The following is a 27,780-nucleotide window of genomic DNA, read 5'->3' as shown; positions in this document are numbered from 1 at the left end:
CCCAGCAGTTGCACCATGTACCTGGGAGATTCCTGGCAGAAGCCATAACACACAGAGAAGGCATCGTGCTCTGTGGCACGTATTGTCCATCTCTGACTTTCTGGGGCAAACATTACTGTCACTGGATTCAAGTGCTATTTATGGGCACTAGATCAAACATTATGCTAAAATAGTCAACATCATCAGCTGTGTTTTGCCAGTAGGGAAGTTGAGGGAGAATAAAGGATATGCCCGTGGTCAGGCACTCAGCAGGCTGTCATTGGGAGAGCTTGGCAGCAATGCAGGTCCCCAGAGTCCCAGGTGGGAATCCCACTGTGCAGACTCTTCCCATTTCTTTGGGGGAGGGAGATGCTCAGTCATGTCTATAAAGCACAGACAGGGGGATCGAGAGGTGAGCATGTGCAGGGAGGAGGACTAGAGAAAGGTGTGTTCATTGAGACTGGAATTTGCTGAAGTGAATAAAAGAAAGAAGCCCTTGCAGAAGAAGCCAGAATGAGTAGCAGGCTGATAGATGATTTCTTTTCCCAAGATAAAAGGGAAAGTTTTGCCTGATGGCAATACAATCCAAATATTCTCATCTAGAGGCTCATGTGCTTTGTTTCCTGTGCTGCTAAGTCAGGACAGATGGATCTTGGCCCTGTTCTGTCCTCCTGCCTGCAGCTGGGCTGGGCTGTATGAAGCACCCAGGCCTGATGGAGAGTGCACAGGAAAGGGCAGGATGCTTTGCACATAAACATTCCTGAGTCTTTCACCTTTTTGTGAGAGCAAGACATGAAATATTCTGGTGCTCCGATCACACCAACCCTCAGGGGACTGAGAAACTACATTGCCTTAGCACCTTTCCAGCTGAATCTCTCCCTGATCCTGCACAAGGAAGAGGGTGGCGCAGCACACCAATTTTTCTGGGAGCTTGAAGGCTCAGTGTTGGGTTGGCTGCCGAGTTCACTCTGACAGATTTTTCATCACTGAACTGAATGAGTGTTGGAAAGCAGCTCTCCAGAGCTTCCTCTTCTGAGCCTTCTTCGCTGATACCCAGGCAAAGCTCGTCACTGTGCTTCACCTGTCACATGCATTTGGAGCTTACATATTCTAAGGAATGGCTTCCACATTTGTATTGGACATTTCTGGTTGGAGACCTGCTGATTCATGGGATGAAAGGTTGAAGTGACTGGACGTGTTGTGTTATGTGGCTTCTGGCAAAGCAGCAGCCCCTGCCTCTGCTGAGACCACAGACCCATGAGGGGATGAAACACTCACACTGCTGACAGCTGCCAGTATCTTTTCTAGAAAAGAGTGGCAGCATCTTCAGGTTTCAGGGCTGTCAGAAACTGGTTGTCTTTCGCGAGTGCTTCGAAGAAAAGAAAGAACTCTTCTGAAAAACAGCATTAAAAATTAATATGCTTTCCCATCCCCCTTCCTAGGTGTCTCATACTCTCTTTCATGTTGCTGGAATTTCTTTTGAAGCAATTGTCATGTAAAGTTGTTTGAGAACATTGGTAATAAATTTTTTAGAGACCAAATTTCAAAAGGTTTAGTTTGTCATTCAGGAAGTTCTTATTTTGATAGCATTTCCTATTTGAAAAAATAATAACAAAAATCCCTGTCTCCCCCATTGCCTTATGCAGTGTTTGTGCAGCTAAAGGGGAAATTGAGTCCAAACTGTAGGGCTGCTTTGTAATTACATGTTCTGCAAATTACTTACTAATTGCACTTGGCATTACTTGCTAACTGAAAGATCATGCTGTACCATGCCATTTGCAGTGGTTTTCCTCTTCTGCTAGCACTATAAAGGAAGTGCCCATTGAGCTGATGAATAATACCAGGACTGTTTTTCAAAGCTGAGGGAAAGAATCTGCCATGATTGTACTGTAGGATTTTTATTGCAAGGTTTTGGTTTTGATCTGTAATTCACAGAAACTTTGCCTGCCCCACCTCCTCTCTCTCTCCTGACCTGAAATCTGGCAGTGGTGCAGCTTTTCATGACCAGTTCAATATGGATTGCTGGTGGCCGACACTTTGAATTTCTTTCTTGTGGGTAACTTTGATGTCATGACATTCAGTTTCAGGGAAATGAACCACATCCCTCAGATTTAATTTGCAGGAGAAATTATGTGAAATTCTTGTGTGACCCTTCTCCTTGGGAAATAGAATACAGACAAAGATTTTCTGGAACAAATTTCTCCTGATGCACGCTGCTGTCTGCTGTTGGTTCATTCTTGATAGTTTCACTGCTGTTGCTTTTTCTCCTTCTGAATAGTATCCGTGGAAGGCCTTATACCTGAGAGGGTCTATTTAGATGGTCCAAATTAAATTAATTTGCACCAACTGAAAATCTAGATCCAAATGGATGGTGTGTTTTATTTGGAAGAAAATGCATCTCTTCTTTCTAGAAAAAAAAAAAAAATCAAAACAAAATAGCTGTTTTTCTTACTTATTTTGGTCCACAGACAGAAGTACAGCAGCCCTGAGTCATCACCCATTGCCCTCAGGCTACTGTTCCTAGTTGACAGGTTAGCCAAAAGCAACTGAATTAAAAGCTCCAAAGAGGCTCTTAGAAAGAGTATTTATTGTTTAGGAAAAAAATTAGACAATGTTTTTTGTTGGCAATTGCCTGCCTTTCCAGTGTCATCTTTCATTTTTTATATTTCCTTTGTTTCCAGTCTCCTACTCCCTGCATCCTCTTGCCAGGCATGAGACAGTTTAACTCTCCCTCTCCTGCTCTCCCTAATTGCTGATTTGTGCTTTCAATTAAGTTCTACTTCCTTGTCTAAGTCCCTTTCTATCCAATTTCCTTGTAACTAGTGACCTCCTTTAATGCTAATTCCATCTAAATCCTAATTTAAAAAAAATGGGAGATTACACATCCCATTTGTTTTTCTCTAAAGTCATGATTTATATTTAATTCATGGAGAGATAGTTCATCTATTCATAACATCTGGTCCCACCAGCACAACTTGCAACTGTTCCATTGCTGTTTGTGTGGCTCTTGCTCTGTCAGCTCAGCCTGCATGCAGGAGTTTGTCTCACTTTACTGCAACTTCCTTACACAGAGATGGATCCAGATCCAGATTTCATAACAGGCCCTCTTGTTTGTGTGGTATTGTCAGCATTTTCTTTCATTGACTCAAAAGCTATGAATATCAACAAATTAAGGAGGTGCATCTATGTACCAGGACATTCTCTAAGTGTTCACTGAGCCAGCAGCTCTAGCACAGGCTCACCATCTCCCAGGAATGGGGGACCAGGGTAGCCTGGCTTGTGGGGAAAAATCCCAAAGGAATCAAGGCAATTATGAGTGAGACAATATCTGTTAAGACTGCAGCAGTAGCAACATGTGCTCCTCTGCTGGACATCAGAATGAGAATGAGCCCCTTCAGTTGTGGTGAATTACCTGCTCACTGCTCCAGATCTGGGGCTCTCTCTGGTTTCAGTGAGAGAAGAGCTTCCTCTCCAGGGACTAGAAAAATAAAAAAGAACCAAAACAGAACAAAACAAACCCTCACAAAACCAAAAATACTCCAAACAAACAAACAACCAAAAAACAAGCAAAAAACAAACAAAACCCAGACCAACACATGCTTCTTTTCCTGCCAGGAGTTGATTCTTCCAGATTGTGCTTCATAGCACTTCTTGCCCATTAAATTTCTACTTCTGGCACTACCTATTAGATGCACAGATGTAAGTAAAGAAGGATTTTAACTGAAATCAGATAGTGATCTTACTTGACTTTCTTCCATTCTACATTCTCTAAACAAAAGCACAGATTTAGGTTAGCTGAAGTATTCACTAATTTGGGTGATTTTACTATTGGGGAGTTTTTGCTTGCTAAGACACTTCTCTGCAAGCATTTTTCTTTTAAAATAAAAGGAAATAAAATCAAGGTTGGTTTCAGGCTTTTATAAATGAAACAGTCTATTTATGATGACACTGCAATTAGCTTTTCTCTCAGTATTATCAATTAAAGTATATGTTTGGCTCTCATTCTCTAGTTCTGGCTTTACTTTTCTGTTGATCCATCCATCTGCTTCTCTAGTTCATCTCAAAAGATGCTGTCTACCGAATATATTATATCCTTTTGTCTTTCATTTTATTTTTAGTTATTAAAAATGCTTACAGTCTATTCTGTGGGGCCTAATTTTGTTAAAATCTGGCTTCAGAGGTCCCTAAGGAACATTGAGAGAAGCAATAAAACCACCCAAACTTTTCATGTCTCTCACCTTGTGGATGTCCAGTGAAGGAAAACTGCCTTAGAAAGAAAAGTACTTTTGCTGTCAGGTGTTATCAGCTTCTTCCTTTCTTGGCATCTCCAGTCCTCTGCCTCAGTGCTGGGCACATCTGAGGTCAGCAGGTGTCACACACAAAGGGGCTGGGAGGGCTGGTGAAGGGAAAATCTTCCTTCTTTATCCAGACCAGCCAAGTATAGGCAGCTTCAGTGCTTGCTTGCTCCATATGGTGTCCTACCAGTCTACTTCAGAAATTACAGAAGTAGACTTGATTTAGGCAGGAGAATTTCCATTTTAATAGCTGGCTGGGCAGCTCATCTGAAACTGCTAGCAGGGATAGAGCCACATGGATACAGCTGATGCCTTTCCTGTGGGAGCTGTTACTTGAGGAAGTCTGTTTCTCACACCATGAACAGGGATTGAATCTATGGACCAGAGGCAGGTGAGCTGTTATCTTGTGACCCTCAATTCTTTCTGTTGACCTGGCAGGAATGAGCAGGATTGAATTACATAAAAAGCACAGCTATCAACAATACAGGGAATGATAAGGCAAAAGCAAAGAGAATGTTGTGTAAATGTAAAAAGCCTTTTAAAAAGCTCCTGTACAATGTTATCCAGGCAGTGTACACTGCATTTGTAAGCTACTGTGTATTTAAAAAATTAATGAAAGATATAATTATAGGAGCATTAGCAATGATCATTTCTAAAATGACTCTGTCATGAAACTGTAAGCATTTCAGAATTGATTTCCATGTTTCTAATAGTTTTCTGCAAATTAATGACATATAGCCCTGGCAATAAAAGCCTTGCCTTGTTTCTCCAAAGAAAAGATTGGGAAGCATTTTCTGTTTTCTTAGCAATGATTTCACTGTCAGCTGTGCATAAAGCCAGTTGAGAAGATGCTTTCCTATTAGCTAAGATTTTATGTGGAATTGTAACTCAGAGGAATAGAACAAAATCTATGCAGTCTAAAGCCAGTAAATTACCATTCTATGTCTTAGGTTGGGGAACCTTTTTAAAATTGAGCTTAGTCTGAAAACTGACTCCATCTAAATACCATCTGGGCTCTTGTATTTATTGCTTCTCAAGGACTTCCACATCAGACTGCTTATATGGAAGAATCAAAATATACCTTCTTTGTTGGCTTCTCAAAGCTGGACCTTGAAAATCCAGCTCTCTTGTTTTCTATGCTTGCAACAAGCAATTAAGAGCTTTCAGTTAGATCATGGTAGGCAAAGTCATTGAAGCAAAATTTATAGTACATTTCCTTTCTCCCTGAATTATCTTGATAGTTTAGCTATGTTTATTAAAAAAAATCCACCTCCCTTATTTAGGGACCAAAGTAAATGGGAAATGAAGGCACATGGGAATCAGATAAGTTGAATGATCTTCAAAGCAATGTGAGCACTCACCAGCTGAGTAGGGAAAAGTAAGGCCCCACCAATCTCTTTTTGCATCTCTTTCCTTGGAACTTCTTTGTTTCTTTGGTCTTGATATAGAAACCAATATGTAGGAACTGGAACATTTAGTGCCAAGCACTTATTGGTAGCTGGACACCATGAGTCTTAAAATGTTGTAGCTCTTTGCTGTCTGCCCAAGCCTCTATTGGACCTGGCCACTTCAAAACATATATGGTGGGAGAGGCCCTGTGCATGCACCTTGGGCACTATGGAAAAACATCCAGTGATGTCATTCATAAAACTGAGGAAGGGGAGCTCAGCTGCAACACCTGTTTTTTTCAGTTGGGATTTGTGCCCTGTTATTGTTTGTTTAGCTCTTTTTAACCTTCACAAACAATGAAGACTTTGATCACTTTCCAAGAAAAGCTGCTTGATAGAACCTTGGAACCCCACAGATCACATAGCACTGTCCTCCATTCCTTGTATTTGCTTATAGAAAAGGATAGAAGTTTCAAATGCACAACAAATTCATCTTGAGCTGTCACACGGCGCTTGTGGCATTGGCCAATGACGCCATGCTGTTGGCGGCATTTGGCTTTGGTGAGCAGGGTGCAGGTGCTTGGTGGCTTCTCTGCTGCTCTTATCTCAGAAGTCTCTTCCACTGTGACTGATTAGCCTTAATAAGTTTTTTATTAGAAGAGAGAGGGTGGTTAGAGAAGTTACTACTTTAGGAATCAGCTGACCCAGAACCATCTCTGCAGCGCAAAGGAAAACCTCTCTCTGTTAACACTCCTCTAATTCCATTTAGTGTAGTATTGTTTCCATCTAAATTATAGCAATTATACACAAAGATCTTCTTTGAAATCATTTAATTAAAGAGTATTTGATGTTCTGTGCTTTTGGAATGCCAATATGTTGCCTTCCTCTTGGAAAAACTTGGGGTTTTTTCATTGATTTTCATGGCAGAAGGAATTGTTTAAAAGCTTTTAAAAATAGATTTAAAAATCAAGTAATTCTGGTGTATTTTTGTAAACCACAAAGAAACCTTTTGCCCTCCTGATGGACAGTTAGCTAAAGAACAATCTGAGGAGCAAGATTTTCATTTTAGATGCATTGATTTGCAAAGTGTTGGATTTCTCCAGCCTTGTCTTCTTCTGGGTTTATGCCAGTGTTTCTCTTTGGTCATGTTTCTTTTGCTGTGTTTTCCATGTAATAACCACCAAATTCTATACTGGTGTAAATCTGCTGGACTGAAAGATTTCTGCTTGCTGCATTGCTGATTTGCAGGGACTGATGTTTCAGTCATGCAGCACAAACAAGGTTCTATGTGCTGAAAGCACATGGGAAATACCTCGTGCCGAGGAAAAGTGGGGAGGTGAACTGCAGTTAGAACTCCTCCTGAGAACAGTGCTGGAGGCTTTCTGCATCCCCCGACCATGCTCCTTCCCATTCCTCCCTTCTCCCTCCTGCTCCCAGTGCCCTGGCACCCCATACTGCTTTGGTTTCTGTGGGTTTCTCTTGGTCCAGGGTGTGCCTTCAGTGCTGAGGAACAGGAATTGCAGCTTCTCCTGCAGCATGGCCTGGGTGCTGTGATGTTTCCTATCATTGATACCCTGCAATTCTTACTCTATACTAAGAATGGTTCTGGACAGCCAGCAACAATCTACCTAATAAATCCATTTTACCAGACAAGTCCTTCCCCACTTGCTCGCTCCTAACCTGAGCCGCTTGTTCACGACAGCACACAGGTTCTCCTTGTATTGTGTCCTTCCTGCTTGTCAGCTTAGTGGAGCTCCTCTGTGAGGCAGAACTTGGATATAGACAGGTGTCCACAGCAAACCCACCACTTCATACCCTCAGATATTGCCCACCCACCATTGTCTCCCTGATCCCCATGAGCTGAGACAGGTCTCCAGGGGAGAGCATGATTGATTCCTGGGTGGTTGTTGTTTCATGGAGAGCAGCAAAATGCAGAGCAATTTTGGTGCAGACTAGAGAAGGAGTGAGTGGAGAGCAAAGCCAACAACTCAGTATGATTACAGTGTAAACCAAGATCAGCTAGAATAAATAATGGCAGCACACTGGGGACACAGCAGGATCTGAATTACAGTCAGTGTGGGGAAGTCTTGTTTTCTGCTTCTCTTTTGATTTCATAGGAAAATTTGTAAATCTTGTCTTTCTTCCTCTTTCTTTGTTAGTCTGGAATAATTAGAACAAAACTTTTAATCACATAAGTGGCTTGGGTAAAAATGTAGATTAGTAAAAGACTTGGAATAATAAAAACAGTAACATGTACTGTCCTCTAAAGATTGCAATAAGGGTGATTAGACTTGGGTTCCATTTTGCTGGATGCTAGGGTCAGGGGAAGACCTTCCTACACAGGCTGTGTACCAGTGTCAGGAAAAGGCTAAACACTCCTGGGATGTTGTAAGAACAGGAAAATATTATTCATGACTGATTACCATTTTCTGGCATTAAGCTCCAAGACTGTGTATTGGTTTATGCAGCTGAGCTTCATGAGTTGTTATTTGCTGTATTGGAGGTATGAGCCTGGCTGACTCTTTCTTTTCTTTTGTGTCCCCTGCTCAGAGTTTTTGGGCACTTCAGCCTTCGTTCTGAGTGGCAGCTGGTCAAGGTGGATTACAAATCTCTCTTCAGCCGCAGGTGTACCAAGGATGACTACCAGACCTGGCACCTGCACAACCAGGTATCCCCACTCTCCAGGGGGACATTGGTGGGGTTCCTTTTCCCCTGCTCTGTGTTTCCAAGTGAGAATGCAGCTGTTCTTTACATCAAAGCATATGGATTTTTTTTTTTTTTTTTGCATCCCTTGAAAAATGTGCATGAATAAACATGGGGCCAGGCATCTATGGGCAAGCTCAGGAGATTACCTTCTATTTTTAGGAATATAATCCATCGCACTGGTTGGATCTTTTTGGCCTCAATGCTTAGGGCAGTGTAAAATGACACCTTATGATTGAATTGTAGATGACTCTGAATTCTTTGTAGCTCTGTCACCGACTCATGAAAATAATTTTGTTTCAGTTTGCCTCTTATTTCCCCTACTCAAAAATGAAAATAAAAACATTTATTCATCCTGCAGGTCCTGCAGGTATCTGTAAAACTCTTGAATATCTGTAAAACCCTTGAATCTGAAAAGCTCTTGGATAAAAGACACCAGAGAAAACCACATTATTTCTTTCTACTCAAGGATGCATGCTTTGTTTTTCATACACTGACTTATTGTCATGCTGGATATATTTAGGTCCTGAAGGAACTATAACTGAGAGGTCAATAACCTCTGCAGATTACTTATGGGTTACTGACTACCAGTATGATGTCCCACAGCCTGCAGAGTAACATGACTAGAGCCAGAACCATTGGCACTGTGACAGTCCTGAATGAAATCCATGAATGAGAAATGAACATTAATTTGGCAAGGATGAGATAATTGAAGTCATAGAATTGAATAAATGAAAATCATTTAAATGAAAGAAAAGGGAAGATATGTGTAACCATGCAGCAATCTTGGGAACCACTGTTAATAGGGAAGAGAAGTATTTCAATTAGGTGTCTTTTTTCTTACTTCTATGCAGACAAAATACTTCTGCAAAATAGAAAATTCTGTTTATAGCAACTCACCTAGATGTCAAATGTTTGTTTTAGATTAGCTACTCCCAGTAGTGTTCTTGGAAACCTTTGCATTCAAAAATTCCAGTGAAACATACATCAAAATTGTCTATAACAAAGCCAGATCTGTCACAGAAAGAGGAAGGGAGTTGAGCTCTGTGTTCCACACCTGGATTTTGTCCCCTGCCCTGGGATTCAGGCCTGGGCACTTGCTTCTGCAGTAGACTTTATATGACATATGGAAGAAACCCTGGCCTACACCCCCATTGTCTTTTCAGGATAATTCGTAGGACTAGATATTGGTGGATGCCTTCTGAAAGGTGACATAAGTGGGTGTGATGGCTTGGGCATCCAGGCATTTTGGGCATGCTGTCATTGGCATCCCAACTCAACACTGGGCACACTGTGCTCATGAGTCCTCCCAAGGAGACTTTTGGTTTTGCAAAGCCACAAAAGAGCAGGACTGTAACTCCCCACCCTCCCAGAGATAAATGTTTGTCTTCATTGCCTTTTGTGTCTTTTAAAAAAATGCTTCATTTAAGACCCAGCTGCCACTAAAACTGTGTTTCTCCTCTTGTTCCTTGGCCAATGAAGGGGGAGCCTTGTGTCATGGGGGAGAGGAAGATCTATAAAAAACGCAAGCCTGGAGTCCAGTGTTCCCTAGGTCGGGACTATTCCCAAACTGTGGTGTCTGAACCGTGTGTCTGTGGCCAAGGAGACTTTGAGTGGTGAGTATGTGACCCTGGGGACTTGTGCAGGGGCTGAGTTTTTTTCCCAAAATACCACCCAGACAGAAAACCTTGCAGAAGTGAGTCTCTTGCAGCTTTATAGCTGTGATCATACCATGTAGCAGAAATGTGACCCCCAAACCTGCTGAGTGAAGGAGGCTTCTCCTTCCTCTGCAGGAAATATTGTTCATTTCCATGAGAAATCCAAGCCTGGAATTCAAAAGCAAAATAATTGCAAGTACTGGTGGACATTTTATGTCTTTCATTCCAGAATAGTGACAGCCAGGACTTTTCTGGTCCAAAATATATTCCTTTCAGAAGAGGGGAGGGTATTTCTCTCCCAAGGTCATTGACTTCCTAGGGGGAAAGCCAGCAAAACATGCACATTTTAATCATTATTCCTTTGAATAGATGGGAACAGTTTATTGCTTCTTAACAATGTTTTATTGAGAAATTTCTGAAAGGGCTTCTGTGACATGACTGTACAGCCCACCCTTGTCAGATATAACTACTTGTTTTGCATAAATATTGGTCTTTCTAACTTAATGGGACCATAATTTTCAAATTGCTTTAAGGTCACTTTGAAAGCAGCTTAAAAATAAAACAGGGGAGAAATGAGACACTGCTTGCTATTGCTTGACAATCAGAGATAGGAGATGGGAGAATGCATGTCAGGATCTCTGCCCAAGGAATTCCTACATAGCACCTGTGATTGGCAATATTTCTCAGATTTAAGACTGTCAATGTCTGTCACATTTGAGCTTAAATGATCAGAATGTCATTTAAATGGAATTCAAAATACCCTGAAAGCTGATCAGCTGGGAAAACATTTTAATCTTTATAGTAGGTTATTCAGGATCAGTGTCTGACTGGTATTGGTGTTATTCCTGAACACTTCACCTACCTTCAAATGCTTTCTGAAGAGGTGTGAGGCATGAGATCTGTACATTTATTTGGACTTAGGCTCACAGTTCTCTTGACATGGACATAGTGAAATGCAGCAAAATTAAGAAAAATATTGACTAGAGTATTTTCTTGACTATTGTAGTAGTTTGTCTTTAAGAGTGAGTTGGGGATTTAGAACAGAAAATTTAATCTGATCTGGAGGGTATTTAATTTGTTCCTCATGTCAAGATTACATCTGAGACTCCATATCTTGACTCATGAGATCTTTCCCCTTCGTTCTCATGATGGGAACTTGCAGGATGACCTGTCTTGCTTTGCAGTATCTGCCCTTGGCATTGGCATAGGCCTCTGGGGTGAATACAGCACCAGTTTCCAGAGATGCTAATGAATTTGTTTGGTTTTGGTTTTTTTTTTCTTTACACTCACCTGCTTTATATTTTCGCAGGGAAGTTTATCTTTTCCAAGCTGTAAGTGAAAAACTGTGGTAGCTGAATGGGCCTTGAATGCTGCCTTGAAAAGGGTCTGCATGAGAATGCACCTTTTCAATCACATGACAGATTCCTTGCAAGCATTCAGTATCATTTTTGATTAACTTTCCCCCTAATATGAGAGGGTATTGCTGTTAAACTTGTCAGTCCTGCAGAGGAAATGCAATTAGAGGACAACAAGCTGGCTTTCGTTTCGGAGCTTGCACTGCCAACAGAATTGTTAACTAGTTTCCAGTTGCAAAATTGTTACAGCTGGTGATGGAGAATCAGAAGAAACTTTATGGTGAATTTTGATGCTACTCAGCAGGGCTGACTGGAACAATGTGTGAGACAGTCCATTTGAGGAAAATACTGGCAGTGCTGCAAGTGGGGCACTGAACTTGATCATTTTAAAAGTGATTTTTCAGAGAGGAAGGGGGATCTTGTGCTCTGATTTGTGATTTCTAAGGATGAAACACTTGCTTAGTCATTTGCAAGACACAGGTTATTCCAGAATATGTTCTAGATTGATCTGCCTTCCTTGGGATGTCAGTATGAGAAGGGGAGATGCTGACAAGTGCCTTTTCTCTGCTCACTGAGAGGTGGACAGGACAGGTGAAAGGACAGCTCCTACTTTCACTTGATGCTCTTCCAAGAAAAACTCGTTCCCTTTCAAGGAAAAATGTCCACTCAGCCTCCTCTGCCTGGGCTCACAGTTGCCAGTTCTTGAAAGCCCTGACTGCTCTGTGCCTTGGGTTGAACTGGGCAGGCCTGTGGGTGTCAGGGAAAGGAGGAGGCCCAGCAGCCAGGACTGTGTGAGTGCAGTGACCAGCAAGTGCTGCCAGATGGGCCCTCTGCTTCCTCAGAGAGAAGGTTTGGAGCTGGTTCTGGGCTTGGAGCACCGCGTGCCACTTGCTGTGATGACACCTGCCTTTGAGGGCTGTGGGGATAGGACAAAAAGCTGCAGGAGCCCTTCAGCACACGCTGAAGTGGGGGCTGTGCTCCCTCCCATTTGGTCACAGTGCCTTTGCCCCTGTCTGCCTCATGGCTGCAGTGCTGTTCCCTGCAGTTAGATAAAAGGCTGATCTAAAATTCAGGGGCATAAATCATGATTATGCCCCAGTTCATAAAATCCATATGAGTCAGGATCAGGGGTGACTCCTGCCAACCCTTGCAGTCATTTCCAGAAGCAAATTCTGGCCTTTCTCTAACAGAGAGAATGGCAGAAGGATCTCATAAGTGATATTAAAGTGCTCACTGAGCTTTCTTTTCCCTCCTCCTGCTTCTTTATTTACTCTGTCAAGATAGCTTTCCTGAGAAAGACAGCACAGCAGCTGGACTTGATTATTTCCTTAACTTATGCAAACCCTGGGGCTTGTGAGAGGGAAGGTGGGCAGCATGTGAGGTTTTAATATACATTTACCAGAAGTTAATGAACAAGCGCAGAACCTTGAGGGCACACAGCAATGTTGTCTTTAATTTTATTAAATATTTATGCAGCTCTTTTCTTCTTTGGGGCAAAGTACAGCTCCTCCTGAATATTTTTAATTACAAAGTCCCTGCCAGGCATTTTCAACTGTGCAGGTCGGACCCACTGAGAATGATTAAATTGAATGTTGAGAGAAAGAGCATTAGGGAATCTCCAAACCATTTAAAGTAGCTCACAGAATTTTTGTCCTCCAAAAAAGAACAGTAGCAGGCTGGGCCATTGGGGACATAGCACAATTTTGTCTCACCAAAGATCTTCCTAGAGACTTTCTGTTGGCAGTTCAGGCTCTGAACAGGGGAAGGATAAAACTCAGAGTGTCCTAAAGGGTACAGAATGCTTTCAAGACAGTGCCTTCTGTAGTGTCTGTGTTTTCACAGAGGTTTAGCATGTTGGCATTTGTTAACTTGCTGCAGGCGAAAATCCAGAATCTCTTTTTATTTGTCCTTTGAATCCAGCCTGTCAATAAAGGCTACACATAGAAACCTGATCCAGACCCTATTAAAACTTATGGAAAGCTTTGGATTAATCCTATTTCTTCATCATTGTATTGGCACACAAAGGCAGCTGTAAAAAGAAGTTTTGGATGTGGTTGTGTACAATTCCATTCTTAGGTGGTCCAAGGAAGAATCAATACCCTGGATTGCCTTCCCTGTGGGACACAATACCATGCAATCTTTAGACTACAAAGCTGGTTGTGTTTTAATTTAGTGTTGGAAAAACATCAGCTGGTTTTTTTCCTCTTGGGTAAGTCACAGCTTAGCCAGGGAGTCCATTAACATACATAAATATACATACTGTGGCTAGTTGCTCAGGAAGTGCTCCTAGTGTTTTATATTCCTAGCCACTGTTGTGAAAAAGTGACATTAGATCTTAGAATTAGCCTGGTTCATTCTAAAAGCAAAGGCTGCAAAAAACAAACAAACCAAAAGAACCCAAAAAGTGACATTTAAGTCAGAGATTGATAGAAATAGAAACAAACAATATAATACTTTTTCTGAATCTCTGTCATGTTTTGTTGCCAAATGAAGCACAAGTCCTGCAGTGCTCTGCAAGTTTGGTAGTTCTGCTGCTGTGGGGATCAAATGCCCTCAGTGAATTGTGTTCCTGCATCTCACACCAGTCCAGCGCTTTGTCTCTGGATGAGCCCAATCCATGGTGTTGTGCCATCCCAGCAGAGAACCACCAACACACACCTGCTTTGGGGACATCACCTGAAACTCTGGGCTAACTCTAGTGGAGGCTACAGTGATGGATTCATGACTTCTCTCCACAGTGACTATGGATATGAGAGGCACAGCAACAACCAGTGCATCCCAGCATTCTGGTTCAGCCCATCTTCCCTGTCCAAGGATTGCAACGTTGGTCAGAACTACTGGAACAGCACTGGGTAAGTGCATCTTGCAATCTGTCTGGTTTTGGTGACTGCAGCAGACAAGAGAACCGGGATAGTTCTTTTTTTCTCTGCATCCCATTATGGTCTTTTTCAGTCTTATCCATGAGGTGATGTTTGCAACAGCATCTGTATGGAAAATTGCCTTGTTCCTCAGAGAGAGGGAGAAGCATGTTAACATAAGTGACAGATAGATATTGCATTGCTATCAAGTGATGTGTGATCCCTGGAGCCTAGACTTGGAGCTCCCCTTTGTTGCAAAATTAAAACACAAATCAAAAAGGTCTGCCTGAGAGGCAGCTGAACATTTAAAAGGACAGGTTTGAGGTATTTCACATTGTATTTTATTGAACCTCTTACTATCTTACCGCTTCTATTTATATCAGCTTCTAGGAAGGCTCAAATGAGCAATTTTTAGTCTCTTTAATGTTTTCTTCCTCTGCCATTTTCACTTTGTACATACAATGCCTTGCATTTCAGACAGGCTTCATGTACTGGTTTCTCCTGGTCTAACCCAGAACAGATGGCAAGTATTGGTTTATTATGGCAGCATCACTTTGCAAGTGTTCTACTATCATGCAGGAAATGCTGTGAGACTTGAGTTTTGCTGTTAGCCAACATCTTCCAAGAAGAGCCAAGAGAAAAACCCATACCTCAAATCATTTTAAAACTGAACTGGTCAAAGCCCTTGACACATTTTTTCAAGTGCCCTCTAGCCCAATAGAGGCAGACAAGACCTAATAAATGGTATAATTAAAAAGCTGGGATGCAGGATGCAATCCTGCAGGCTTTGGGTTGGAGGAATTCTCTGCCTTTTAGGAACGCAGAGTAATTCACCTCCACAATGTGTCTCTTCTCAGTGATGCTGCTGGGAATCTCTGGAGAAGGTTCAATTGTGATTGGTTTGGCTTTCTCCTACTTAATAAAACATTAAATTTCTTTGAGCCTCCCGTTCAGTGAGGGGATCGTGCAGGTAGTTAACCTTTGAAAAAAACATGCATTAATGTGGAGGGACAAAACAAAAACAGAACAAAGGAACTTTTCCACCCACTGTCTGAGCCCAATGTCCTTTGTTCCTGTTCCCCAGGTACCGCAGGATTGTGTCTAACAACTGCACAGATGGCTTGAGAGAGAAATACATGGCCAAGATGGAGAAATGCCCTGGGAAAGCACCTCGGGGATTGCACATCCTCACCTCTGATGGGAAGCTGGTCATGGAGCAGGGGCACAACGCCACCTTCATCATCCTCATGGAAGAGGTGTGTTAGTGGTCTCAGTAAACCTTTCTCTGTGTGGCAGGACTGGCATTCTTTTCCTTTGCTTTTCAAGCTGCTTAGAGGAAAATAGTGATCAAGGGGGAATCATGAAATAGTGAATGGTCCTGAGATTTATGAGACTTAAGGAATTCAAGAGAATTGAAGGCTATAGTGACACAAACAAGCAAGTCATGTTGGGTCACACCAAAGGTGTTTGCTTGTCTTGTCTATCAGTGATGATAATGCTGAAGAAAGATAGATGTGGTCAGATATTTATTTCCCCACTCACTTCTTGCTGCTTCCAGTAAACTGCAGTTTATGAGACAGAAGTGGTGTTTCTGTGATCCAAAATTCTGTATCTGGGATGCGAAACTTTAACTTCAGCTTTTCTGGGAAAGGTTAAGAGCAGTGGGGAGCATGTTCACACTCACGGGGAACAATGAGGGACATTGTTATTTTGCAGTAGGAATTGATTCTCCTCAAAGCATCTCTAACCCTATCCCTTATCTATTGTAGTTATCTATTGGAACAGTTCCCTCTGTAGCCAGCAGTAGCATAAGTGACACCAGGCCATGCTGCTGCCAAAAGCATCAAAATGCTGAGGCTCTTCTGGCCACGGACTGAGGTGGTGCTGGAGAAGAACAGCTGGTTTTTGTCACATTTTCTGCCCTGTGTATGTTATTTTGGAGCAGTACCTGGGGACAGCTGAGGCAGACCACCCACACACGACACATTCTCACACTAAATTAAATTCTTATATAGTAGCTAAGTATTTCAGTGGGACCACACTAATCTGACAGGGCCTCTTTACTACTTCCTCAGGGGTTCATGCATGCTCTGCTTTTATACAAGAGGGATTTCTTGTCTGCTTGCTGCTTCTTTTCTATTCTGCAGACTTGACATGGTTAGACAATTTATGTAGACACTATGAGTGGGAGTTCAGAAAAGAACAGATATAATCTAAAAATTAGGAATCAACTAGTAATTTATTAAGGAACTCAAGCAGAACTGCTGTGTATGAAGAATGATAAACAGATGGGGAATAAGGCAGCAGTCAAGGTAGCTGAAGAGTGGAATCTTTGCAAGGATTTAGAGATTGAAGAGGCAGCTGAATAAATATGTGAGGGCGTTCACTCATGTCTGTTGTTGAGAAATAATGGTAGTTAGAAAAACATTTCATTGAAACAACCTTTTTTTCTTTTTTTTTCTAAGGGAAAAGGCTCTTTGGAATATGTCTCTGTAGGTGAACTGTTTATTCCACAGAAAGTTGTGCGTTGAGTTTGTTTCTCAAAATACTAGAATTTCAAGAAGAAAAGAAAAGGAACACTGAGATTTTGGACAAAGCTATTCCAGTCTTTTAGTGTGAATCTGAGAAGAATTGTGACCAAGGATTTCCTTATGACTTGGAAGAAATAGTTTCTGTAGAGGTCTTAATTATTACTTACCTTGCTGCCATACAGATTCATTCCTGGCTTTCTCCAACTTTTCTGGTCAGTCTCTTTACTGGTGGTAGTTTAGCACATATGTTTACACTTCCCTTCTGAGCCAAAGAGCAGCCTGACCAGCCCTCCTGTGGGTACATCTGTGTGGTGTCCATTCAGCTGTGGCAGACTCACCCTGATCAGCCAGCAGCTCTTTCCTAACTTCTAGTGTACACCCTCAATATATGGAAGTGGCTGATCTTTGGGCATTCAGTGGTAAATGAAGACTTCATCATAGTTAATCAAAACCTGAATTTCTCAGGATTTATAGAATTAACTTCAGTAGGATTCTTTACAATGATATTCACAATACATGTGTGGCGATGACTACAGACAAATAAATGCAGAATGACTGATGATTTTTCTGTGTTTTCAGAAATATGGGGCTGGACTGAGATTTGGACTGTATACATGCAAGGGAAAATGAGGAGATAAGAACCTTTTTAGACTTTTTTTTTTTTAATCTGAGTTTGATTTTGATCACAAAGAAATACTAGACTGCCAAATAGCTGTTGTGGAGTTGTGTTCTTGACCATGTCTGTTCACTGATTTCCATACTCAGAGCCAATCTTGGTGACAGCCTTGTTCCCTTTCTGTTATTTATGGGGCTTAAAGCAACAAAACACGCCTCTTGAATATAAATGGATAGCAATGATTTCTATTTCCTTTTGAAATGCCTTCATTTCCCTTCTATTTCCATTTATATTTATAAACTCCAGAATATCTGACATCTCTGTGTGGGACTAACATGCTTGGCTTAGTATTTTATATACTGGATACAGAGGTATGGAAAGGAGAAAGAAAACATGATTAGTGTGATGGGCAGCCTTTACAATGAAGACCCAGCTCATAATTGGGTGAAAAGATCATCTGCCACTGTTTAGTCATGACAAATCTGTTCCTGCTTCTCTGCATGAAACGGTCTCATTTCAGATAGAATCATATTGGAGAGGCAAGAAAGAAATAGAAAAGAGAATTGCCAGGCAAGGGAGATGAGCTGCCATGGCTGGTGCAAGAGATTTCAGCCTGAGGTCATCAGTGATGAATCCAGCCCAGATCAAATTTTTATCCTCTGTTCAGTATCTTCCATATGAGATGGACTTGGGGTCTTAGTGCATTCCCTTGAGAAGTGGTTTTGAAAGGTTTAACAAGCTGTGGGAGCCTTTCTATCAAATTACTGAATATCTCAAGAGTGTAATTTTGCTCCTGCTAGAGACTTTTTTAGAGTGACTTTAAAAACTCTCTGTCTAAAGCATGTTATTGACTACTCAATATAATAGGTACATTTTAGTGTCACCACCCCTTTAGTCCTTTCTGATTGCTCTTTGGTTTATACTGAAGTTTTCATGTCCAAGTGGGGCAGAGGTGAAAACAGTGCCCTGATCAAGTCAATAGCCAAAACTCCCCTGGCTCCCTGGCAGGGGAATGATGGAGCAAGGAGGAAGAGAGATCTAACATATATAATCAAATAAATACCCATATTTCAAAAACTACATGCAATAATCCTGACTATATGAGTGTCTGAAGACCCCAAGTATATACTCAAAGTAAATTGACATCTGAAAAATACCCTTCCTGCACTCTGATTCTTCATGCAGGTATAGTCTATGAGGAGGATAAATTCAGTGGGGGCTGCTAAGGTCATGATTTTCTACACATGGAACCTGCTTCATTGTGGTCTGGCTTCTTGTATGTTCTCCCTGTGCATTTACAGCTATAATGGGATTTATGAGACAACTGTAAAATATTTCTGAATTTCCCATTAAAAAAGGGTAAATTTAAGAGCAGAGATTTTAATTTTTGTTTTTAAACTTTCAGATCACATCCTCAATATATGTAGGGATTGACTTCAGCCCTTCAGGGCTAGGAATATCTCCAAAATGTAGTGATATCTTCTTCACCCCCAGTGAATACAGTGCAGATCTTTGATGAAAGGAAATTACTTGGCACAGCACATCTTATATATATGCAGAAAGCTAAAACTACAGATATTTAATCTGAGCTGTAGTTTTATTTCAGTTTAGTGAAATCACTGCAGTGGGCTTTAGCTTTGTTGAAATTAGCCTTTTCTTTGTGTGTTACATTAGTCAGCTGGGGCAAGTATAAAATAAGGCTCCAAGAAACTGAAATAACAGACACTTCTACAGTTCAACTACAGTGATTTAAAGCATGATTTAAACTAAAATAGTGCAACTTCTGTCCCCAGACAATTCCTGTGGTGCTGGAATTTCTTGTCTGTTTTTCCCTCCTTCATTTAATAACTGTCATTGGCAGTAGTCCTAGAAGAGATTTTCTCATCATCTGCTTCATTCTCCTGTGTATCCAGGCCCTGTCTCTGTGTTGACTGACATTAGACAAAAAAAATCTGTCAGTCCTCAACGTGGGACTCAACCTGTAAAAATTCAGCCGTCCTGAAGCTTCATGTCTAGCTGAAACTGGTCTTCTAAACGCTGTATAATCAGGGGAGGATATTTGCAAGAGATGATTCATGTCACCTGTTTTAGCTGCCTTAGGATGAGGTGCTGGTCTTTTGCTGTCTGTGTCTGGCCACCTTGGGGAATGACAGAACAAAGCTCGGCTTTTTTTGAGAGGTTACTCCTTTGTATCCGTGCAAGTGGGAAGGAGGGCAGTATAAATCCTTTTATATCAGTTCAGTTTCCGACTCCAGCCTTCCCTGTTGCAGGGTGATCTCCAAAGGACAAACATCCAGCTTGATTTTGGAGATGGCATTGCAGTGTCCTATGCCAATTTCAGCCCCGTGGAGGACGGCATCCGGCACGTGTACAAGAGTGCTGGAATCTTCCAGGTGACGGCGTTTGCAGAGAACAGCCTCGGCTCAGACACTGCTGTCCTGTTCCTGCACGTGGTCTGTGAGTACTTCCACCTGCCAGATTCCTTGGGCCAAAATCTGACGTCACTCCAAGTCCTTGCAGCTTCAGTGGGGCCCAAGAATAGATGCAAACCCACAGACATGTGCAGCTCATGCTCTTCCAAAGGCTTGGGCTTCTAGGCACTCCTCTAACTTGTTAAACAGCTTTTATTGAATGAAGGGAAAGGGAAGGACTTTTTTTAAAACAAGTATATTTGCAGTTCTGAGAGTTATGGAGAAAAGGTTGAAAATGTCTTTTGGGTTTTCTGAAAGGCTCAGAGACCAAGCAGCATATGAAACACAGTCTAGATATCTATTTTCAATACATGTCTCATTCCAAGAGGATTAGATTAAACTACTAAATTTCGAGTCACTTATTCAGAATTTCAGCATTTACAGAGCTAATTTAATGAAAGAGAAGCATTATGCTGAGCGTGCTTCCTGAGATATGAATGTACTGAGGACTAATGTGCTGCTCTTCACATTTCATGTGTTTGACGTGCATCCCTGATGTTTCTGTCCTGTTTGGTAGATCAATGCAATTTCTCTCCAGCTGACACATGAGAAAACTCAAATATAGAGCTCTGAGTTAACTTCCCAAAGCCACAGGAGAGAGCAGAGAGTGTGGAATGTAGGATGAGACCAAAAAGAGCCCAGTTCTTTGATCTACTCTTAGACTATTAAATCTTCTGTGTTCAGCTGCACCCCATCAATTTTGCCCCTAATGGTGATCATAGCCTTGTCTGCCTCCCCTCTTTACCTGTCAGAATGTCTTACATCCTGCCTTTTGCTCGAGCTTTTCTGCTGAAAGGAAGCACATTAGAAATTTCCAAAACTCAAGAACTTTTTCTCCATTTTAATTTCCAGCTCCCTGTATGAAGGAATAAATGTTCCTTGAAGCTTTTATTATGCTCATAATTCCCTCAAAGTCAATCATGGCTGCACTTAACAACCTGTTATTAGAGCATTAACTGTTTTTTCCTCCACCTTGGGCCATTAGCTGACAAAAGTGATGGTTACCTGGTAGTAACAACCAGATTTGTATGGGTTATCTGATTTTTCTCAAAGGAACCACTTTTTCATGGTGAGGATTTTAAAGCACAATGCAACAAGGAACAATTCTTTGGCCTGCTTTTGCTGCTCCACCCTTTTTTACATCAACCTTTCAGATCTCTCCTTTGACTTTTATGGCATTCTTAGGTAGCCAATTTATTATCATTATCTCTGGGGAAATATTTTGCAAGGATTTACATTCATGCTAATGCTGAAATAAGATGACACCTCAGTACTAAACTTTTAATATATTTGGAAGTACTGGTCAATATAGGAGGTTTGACCTTCAAGTCCAAATGTACAGAAAAATATGCCTGAGAATCATTCTTAGTATACAATCACTCTGGTACTAGGATCCTGTGCTAAAAAAAAAGAGAGGAAAAGGCTCCTTGGCCTCAAGCAACATTAATTTTCTACCCTGCAGCTTTATTAGCAGCCAGTTAACTTTTCAGCTTTCTGGAATCTGCTGACAAGCAGCTAAACTAGAAATTTAAAGGAAGCAAAGATATTAGTGCTTTTCTTCTTACATGCACTGTCACAAAATATTTAGGGGAACCTGCTCTTCTTGCAAACCCAAAGTACTTCCTACAGTCAGAGTTCAGGAGTCACTTGCTGATAGAGATCTCTTGGAAAGAGGGGAAAAAACAAAGATCAAATTTTAAGGTGCCAAAAGCAAGAATAGTGTCCTTTTGTGCTTGGAGCTCTATGTTCCAGTGGTAGAAGAACAGCTCTTGCTTTCCACAATCTTTGTAATTCAAGTAGATGGAGAACTGATTAATGTCCCCATTTTGTGCTGAGAGGTAACACAAGAGGATTGTCTCAGTTAAAATCACCAAATTTCCTGCTTCCCAGAATGAATGTCTAACAAAAAAGGAAAAGATTATGACTTTTCTTATTTTGTCCTTTCCATCTCACAGGGATAGTCTGTCAGTTTGCTGTGTTTTAAAGGTACTGCCCAGAAAGTAACACTGTCTGATTGGCAGCAGTTATCAGCTGAAATTCAGCACCAGCAAAACCAAAAGATAAACGAGAAGAAACACAATGGAGATAGTAGAAGCTTTAAACAAACTACCAAACAAAACCTCAGTGTTTTTTACACATGTTGTTTTTTCTAGAGAGGATCTGCCTTCTGAATTCAGGGCTTCATGCCCTGGATTTATTCTGGGCATTTGCATTTATTAGATACAACTTTGCATTGGTACTTTGTTATTTTTTAAGTCTTTCAGAATCAAGTGCTTCTGACAGTTACATGCTTTGTTATGCCTATGCACACATCTTCCAAGTGGTTCCTGATGTTTTTCTTTCAGTTTCAGGGGCAACTGACTCCCCAAAGACTGCCTAAGGTCAGGCCTATATCAAAAAGATACCAAGGATTTCCAAAATCATGAGTTTTTATTTTGGAGATCTTTTAAAAAACTGTTTGGGGTATTTAATCAAGTTATAAATTACTCTTATAAAACCAGATTTAAGCCATTTTGGCTAAAATGATTTTCCCACAAATCTTAGTAGCTCAGTGGCTATATTTTCAAGAAAAAAACTTCTTTCTCATTTGTCCTATCCCTTTCTTGTGTCCTATCCCTTTCTTGTGTCCTACCCTTTTGGCTTTCAATAGCAATTTCACTGCATAATGCAAAACCAGATCATTGTTTTTCTACAAAATGCATTGAAAAAATTCTTCTAAACACAGTGCTGCCACTCTCTGAAAATTAGCACTATGGAAAATGTGCGTAATAGCAGGGGGAAAAGTGTTTTTAAATCTGATTGTCTTTTTCTGTTTTCATTGACTGCTGAAATTCTCTTTTATTTCTAAAATATAAATAGACTGTCACTAGACTGTCACTGCTGACATAGGACTTTTGATTTATTTAGAGGAAAAATCCTTGCTGTTCACAACTGTGCAGGGAGGATTTAACTCAAAGCCTTTAATAATGAACTCTCTTCCCACAGGTCCAGTGGAGCACGTCCATCTGAGTGTTCCCTTTGTTGCCATCAGAAATAAGGATGTCAACATTACTGCAGTAGTTTGGCCCAGCCAGGCAGGCACACTTACCTACTTCTGGTGGTTTGGCAACAGCACCAAGGTACAGACACCCTTTGGTTCATTTTTTCTTCCTGAGCTTGTCACAACAGTCAGGGAACTCTCTCAGCCATAATAAAAACTTCTTGCCTTTGTCTGTTTTGTGTTTTAGTTTTTAACTTGGCTGAAGAGGGTTGTCATTATCTGAACTTCAACCTTTGTGAATTTGTTTCCTTCTGTGTTGTGTTGTTCTTAGGAACCATTACTTTCTCCATCTGGTTGTTATCAGCCCTACTGAGATGTGAAGACCACTGTTATTACCAGCGTTCACTTGTAACTTAACTGAACTATATGTGGAATAATGCTGGCTTTCAACACAGTGTTTAAAAACTGCTGGTGTTCACATAACCAGGGGGTTTCCATTATGTGCCAGTGTGCAGTACATAATGCTGGATTCCAACACAGTACTTTAAAGCTCTTGGTGTTCAGATAAACAGCTGTATCTAGAATTTCAAGCTGAAGAGTCTGGCTATGTTAGAGAGGGGGATGAGACTTCTTTGTAGTGAATTTTCAAATGATGTGTAATGTCACTGTATGTATTATAATGAGCTTTTTCAGCAATAGTTAAAATAAGTGAAAATACAGGTTAGCATCATGCTTTCAAATGGAGAGAGCAGAATTGCCTATTAGCTACAGTTTTTATTGTAGACTTTAGCAGTGAGACAGGCACTGTTCTCCATTCTTACAGCTGTGAAATGTACAGCTGTTAATTTCACAATATAGTTTCTTCTGTTATTTACAAAAGCAGTTTAAGTCATGTCACTGTCTACATTTGCAATTGAAGGTGTGCACTGAGGTGAGATTGCAGCAGAAAGAAATGGGGATTTTACATGAAATATGGAACTTGAGATAAAAAATAGGCACACAAGTATTTTGTTTTCTCTTTGAAAAGCTGCTTAGTTTTAACCTCTTACCCTAGCTGCCAACAATGTCATAGAGGCAAAATAAAAACAGTAAGTGCTGCTTCTACTGGGATTCTACATCCAGTTAGGAAGCTCACTGTAAGAACTCGCTGATTTTTGTGGAAGCATAGTTGAGGCAGTGGAAGAACTCAGGAGCAAAAGCCATGTAACTTGGCAAGTTGCTGTGCCCTAGCTGAACTATGGCAACCACCCACATTTGCACATCCAGTCCATTGCCAGTACCAGGTAATTCCACATAGTTTATACTGCATTGAAATACAAGCATGCACAATCATGTCACAGTTCAGCTATGTTTGGCTCAGTGCTCACACTGAGCCAAACACACAGAGAACCATTAAAGTACATGAAAGATAATTTAGGTATTGATAACTTGATCTGCTTAAGCCCTCCGGTGCAGAGTTTTCCTGCCATTGTTTTTGTCCTTACTATAGAAGTTTATGGTGAACAGGGCCTTAAAAAAGATTTTTTGAAATAGAAAGCAATCTAGAAAAGGTAATGCAAAGCAGTGGTGTTTGCTGAAGATTTCCATGCAGTTCTCACAGTGCTTGCTTCTGGGTTGGAAATATGAACTGTTTCATCTTCTAGTTTAAATCTCAGACCCATAGGCAGCAGAGTACAAGCAGATGTGGATGTGTTTGGGATGGGTACTTTGGACATAGCTGAACATGGAGCTGATCCTTTGACACCTTGGCATGATTGTACTCATTGCTGAAATATGGAACAATAAACATGGTGCCACTTACCTGTATCCGAATCTCAGACCCAGAGCACTGTTCAGTCTTTGCAAGCATTATCTTCAGCTACCTCATGGAATGTACTGCAACTCTGACAGAAGTATAGCAAGAGACATAGAGATAACTGTTTCAGCCACCTTTTTTCAGAACGGCAGTCTGTATCACATCAAAATTCCTCCTGGGATGTTTAATGTACATGTCAGATCCTTCTCTGTGCCCACTCATGAGTAAACTATGGTGTTCTAAGTAGAGGTGAAAGATGGAGACACTGAATTAAAGGATGAGGTGTGTTATAGTGTGACTGGTATTATTAGATGATATGTTTTATATCCATGCTGAGGGATTGCAACTTCTTTTCCTGTTCAGCCTGTAGCCATCCCAGGCAGAACCAGATGTGTCTGTGTCACTGTGCAGTCTCGCTCTCTGTGCTGGGGCACAGGAGGATGTTGTCTTAGGCACAAATGACCTGGCTGAGACTCCTCTACTGCTCTCCCCACCCTGCTGAAACTCCTGTACTAAATTTCTACTGTACTGATTTTTGCAGTATGCCCAAAGACCAATTTGCCTGGATTAACACAGGTCCAGTTTAATAGATGTATCCAGCTGTCTAATAGGTTTGAGCAAATGAACCTTAAACTACTTGATTTAATTTAGAGTTAGTTTCCAGGTCTTGGTTCTTGAATTAAAATTAAGGAGTTGGCTGAATGTTAAAACTCCATGATGGAGGTGAAATCATCCATGATAATGGAATGTCCAGCATACACATATACAAAAAGAAAAAAATGTAATTTTAAAGGCCAGACTGCATCCTCTTATCTGCCTTTGCACAGAACTACAACCTGTAACCTCCAGGAGGATTGCTGATATCCCTGCAGTTTGATAGAGGCCCATTCAGCTTCTCCAGGGTCTGTGTATATCTCAGTAAATGTTAGCTAGGCCTCCAGGGCTGGCACGAGCTGGTGCCCTTGGACTGTGTGTGCCATGTGATAAGACTTTTTGTTTTTTACTGCTTTTCAGCTCATGGATGAGGGGGTCTAAGGAAGGTGGTGTTCTAGAGAGAGAGAGAAATGTGTTTGCCAGTCTGGCCTGTGCAGGTGAAAATTTTGATTTGACTATGAAAATGGTTTTGTGACCACTGTTGTGAAGTGCAGTCAGGCTGGCAGCATGATGAGATAAATGTGAGAGCTGGAAGGTGACATTTGGAAGTTTTCCTTTGAAAATGGAAACTGGAAGTCTAGTGAAGGGACAACAGCAATGGTACAATGGCTTTATCTGCGCTCTTAGACCTCTTAGTATCACTGTTTCCATTTTTGTTGTTTCTCTAAATAAGGAGTTATTTCTGTAGACCAGGTGTCAGATCAGTGGCACTGTGAAGGCTGGACCTTTGATTTTCACTTGTGGTGGGTTGACCCTGTTTAGACACCAGCTGCCCACTAAAGCCACTCTATCACTCCCCTCCTCACATGGGCAGGATACATAAAATATAACAAAATCAGGTCACAGTAATGACAGAGAAACACCACTAATTACTTTTAAAAAACAAAACAGCCTTGACTTTATGATATTACTGCAATTTATTATCAATCAAATCAAAGTAGGATAATGAGAAATTAATCCAAATCTTAAAATACCTTCCCACATCTCTCCTTTTGCCACAGGCTCAATTTCACTCCTGAATTCTCTGCCTCCTCCTTTGCCAGTAGTGCAGGGAGACAGAAAAAGGGGGCTGTGATCAGTTAATCTCATGTTGTCTTTTCCAATGCTTCCTCAGGGGGAAGAGGCCTCCCACTCTTCCCCTGCTTACAGGAGGGAATCCCTCCCATGGGAGACAGTTTTCCATTGATTTCTTCAAAGTGGGCCCTTCTCATGGGCTGCTCCAGGGTGGATCCCTTGCACAGCCACATTCAGTCAGCATTGTCAGCAGGAATTATGCCATGCTTTCAGCCTGGTTAGCATAGCTTGCCAGCTTGTGGCTGCAGCTTGCTCACAGACTCACAGCATGGACAGGGCAATGCTGGATGTGCTCGCTCTGACCTGAGCAGTGTTGCTCTGTGAGAGATAAATGGATTTGTGCTCATAAAAGCAAAGGCTGGCGCTGAATCTGAACAATATGGATTGTTTGAATAAGCATCTGCATCTTTGGTTTATTTTCAATTTGAGGTTGGGTTTTGTACAGCAAATCTAGCAGTTGAGCTGGCTGTGTGTGTACAGTGCTGCATTCTACTGCACTCATTCTGCAACTGCTGACTGTGGTCTGCTGAGGAGTCCATACAATGCAGTTCAATAGAAGAATATTTCAGGAAATGTTTACTGAAATGAGAGAAACCTCTGCCTGTGGGACATTGCTCACAGGATGGTGTTTGGGCCTTAGCAGGATATGCAAACTGGCAGTACCACACCTGTATCAAGGAGCAGGGCCTGGTGGATAAATCAGGTGCATGTTGTAATCCTGAATTAATCTCACCATGATTTTGTCCTTTGTGTTTGCCTCCTCCAGCCCCTCATCACCTTGGAGAGTAGCATCTCGTACACGTTCACTGTGGAGGGGATGAACACGGTCACCGTGCAGGTTGCTGGGGGCAGCAGCCTCATCCAGGACACCAAGGAGATCGCAGTGCATGGTACCCTCAGCCTTCTGCAATCACACCTCAGGGGGTGAAGGGCAGACTGTCATTGCTGATCCAGAATGAGCTCCAGAAACTTGATAGTGCCTGGAGGAACCTCTGATGACAGAGTAGCTCAGATGTGTCATGATGACAAAATCAGAAGTGAATAGAATGGGGCAGCTAACCAAAATTATAACCTCAGCATTAATAAGGTGGCTGGTGTCTCCTGTGCCTGTTGATCTGTTTGTACACCCAGACAGGGAACAGCCAGAAATAAAAAACACTTGAACCAGGCTGCCTTTCTTCATCTTCCCAGCTGTGGAGAGAAATAGTCACAGTGCATGATTAGGGTGATCTGAATGCAACTGGTGTCTCTATCTATATGTACAAATGACAGGGGTCAGGAGGGCTCTGGAGAAGAGGACAGAAATGACTCTGTTGTTGGTATCACTGCCCATCTTTCCTCTCATAGCTGGAGGTCTGAGTGTGCCCACTGGACTTGCCCATGGGTATTGTTATATTCTTGCCATATCTGCATGTCACTGCCT

The 27,780-nt window shown here is 41.5% G+C and overlaps 1 protein-coding gene across 1 annotated transcript in view; it reads left to right on the top strand.

Annotated features, from left to right (window-relative positions):
- Positions 1–27,780, top strand: part of LOC128937256 (VPS10 domain-containing receptor SorCS3-like) — a 264,166-nt gene that overhangs the window by 221,645 nt on the left and 14,741 nt on the right. Inside the window, exons 15-21 of the mRNA XM_054276750.1 lie at positions 8,213–8,330; positions 9,848–9,981; positions 14,117–14,230; positions 15,321–15,492; positions 19,654–19,840; positions 22,840–22,973; positions 27,124–27,247. Of these exons, the coding sequence (XP_054132725.1) occupies positions 8,213–8,330; positions 9,848–9,981; positions 14,117–14,230; positions 15,321–15,492; positions 19,654–19,840; positions 22,840–22,973; positions 27,124–27,247 (983 nt within the window). The remainder of the gene's footprint in view (positions 1–8,212; positions 8,331–9,847; positions 9,982–14,116; positions 14,231–15,320; positions 15,493–19,653; positions 19,841–22,839; positions 22,974–27,123; positions 27,248–27,780) is intronic.

Source organism: Melozone crissalis, unplaced genomic scaffold (assembly GCF_028551555.1).
Source record: "Melozone crissalis strain CALT ecotype California unplaced genomic scaffold, PUWL_Pcris_2 ptg000019l_1, whole genome shotgun sequence".
NCBI lineage: Eukaryota > Metazoa > Chordata > Aves > Passeriformes > Passerellidae > Melozone > Melozone crissalis.
This window is presented reverse-complemented; position numbering and strand designations above follow the sequence as displayed.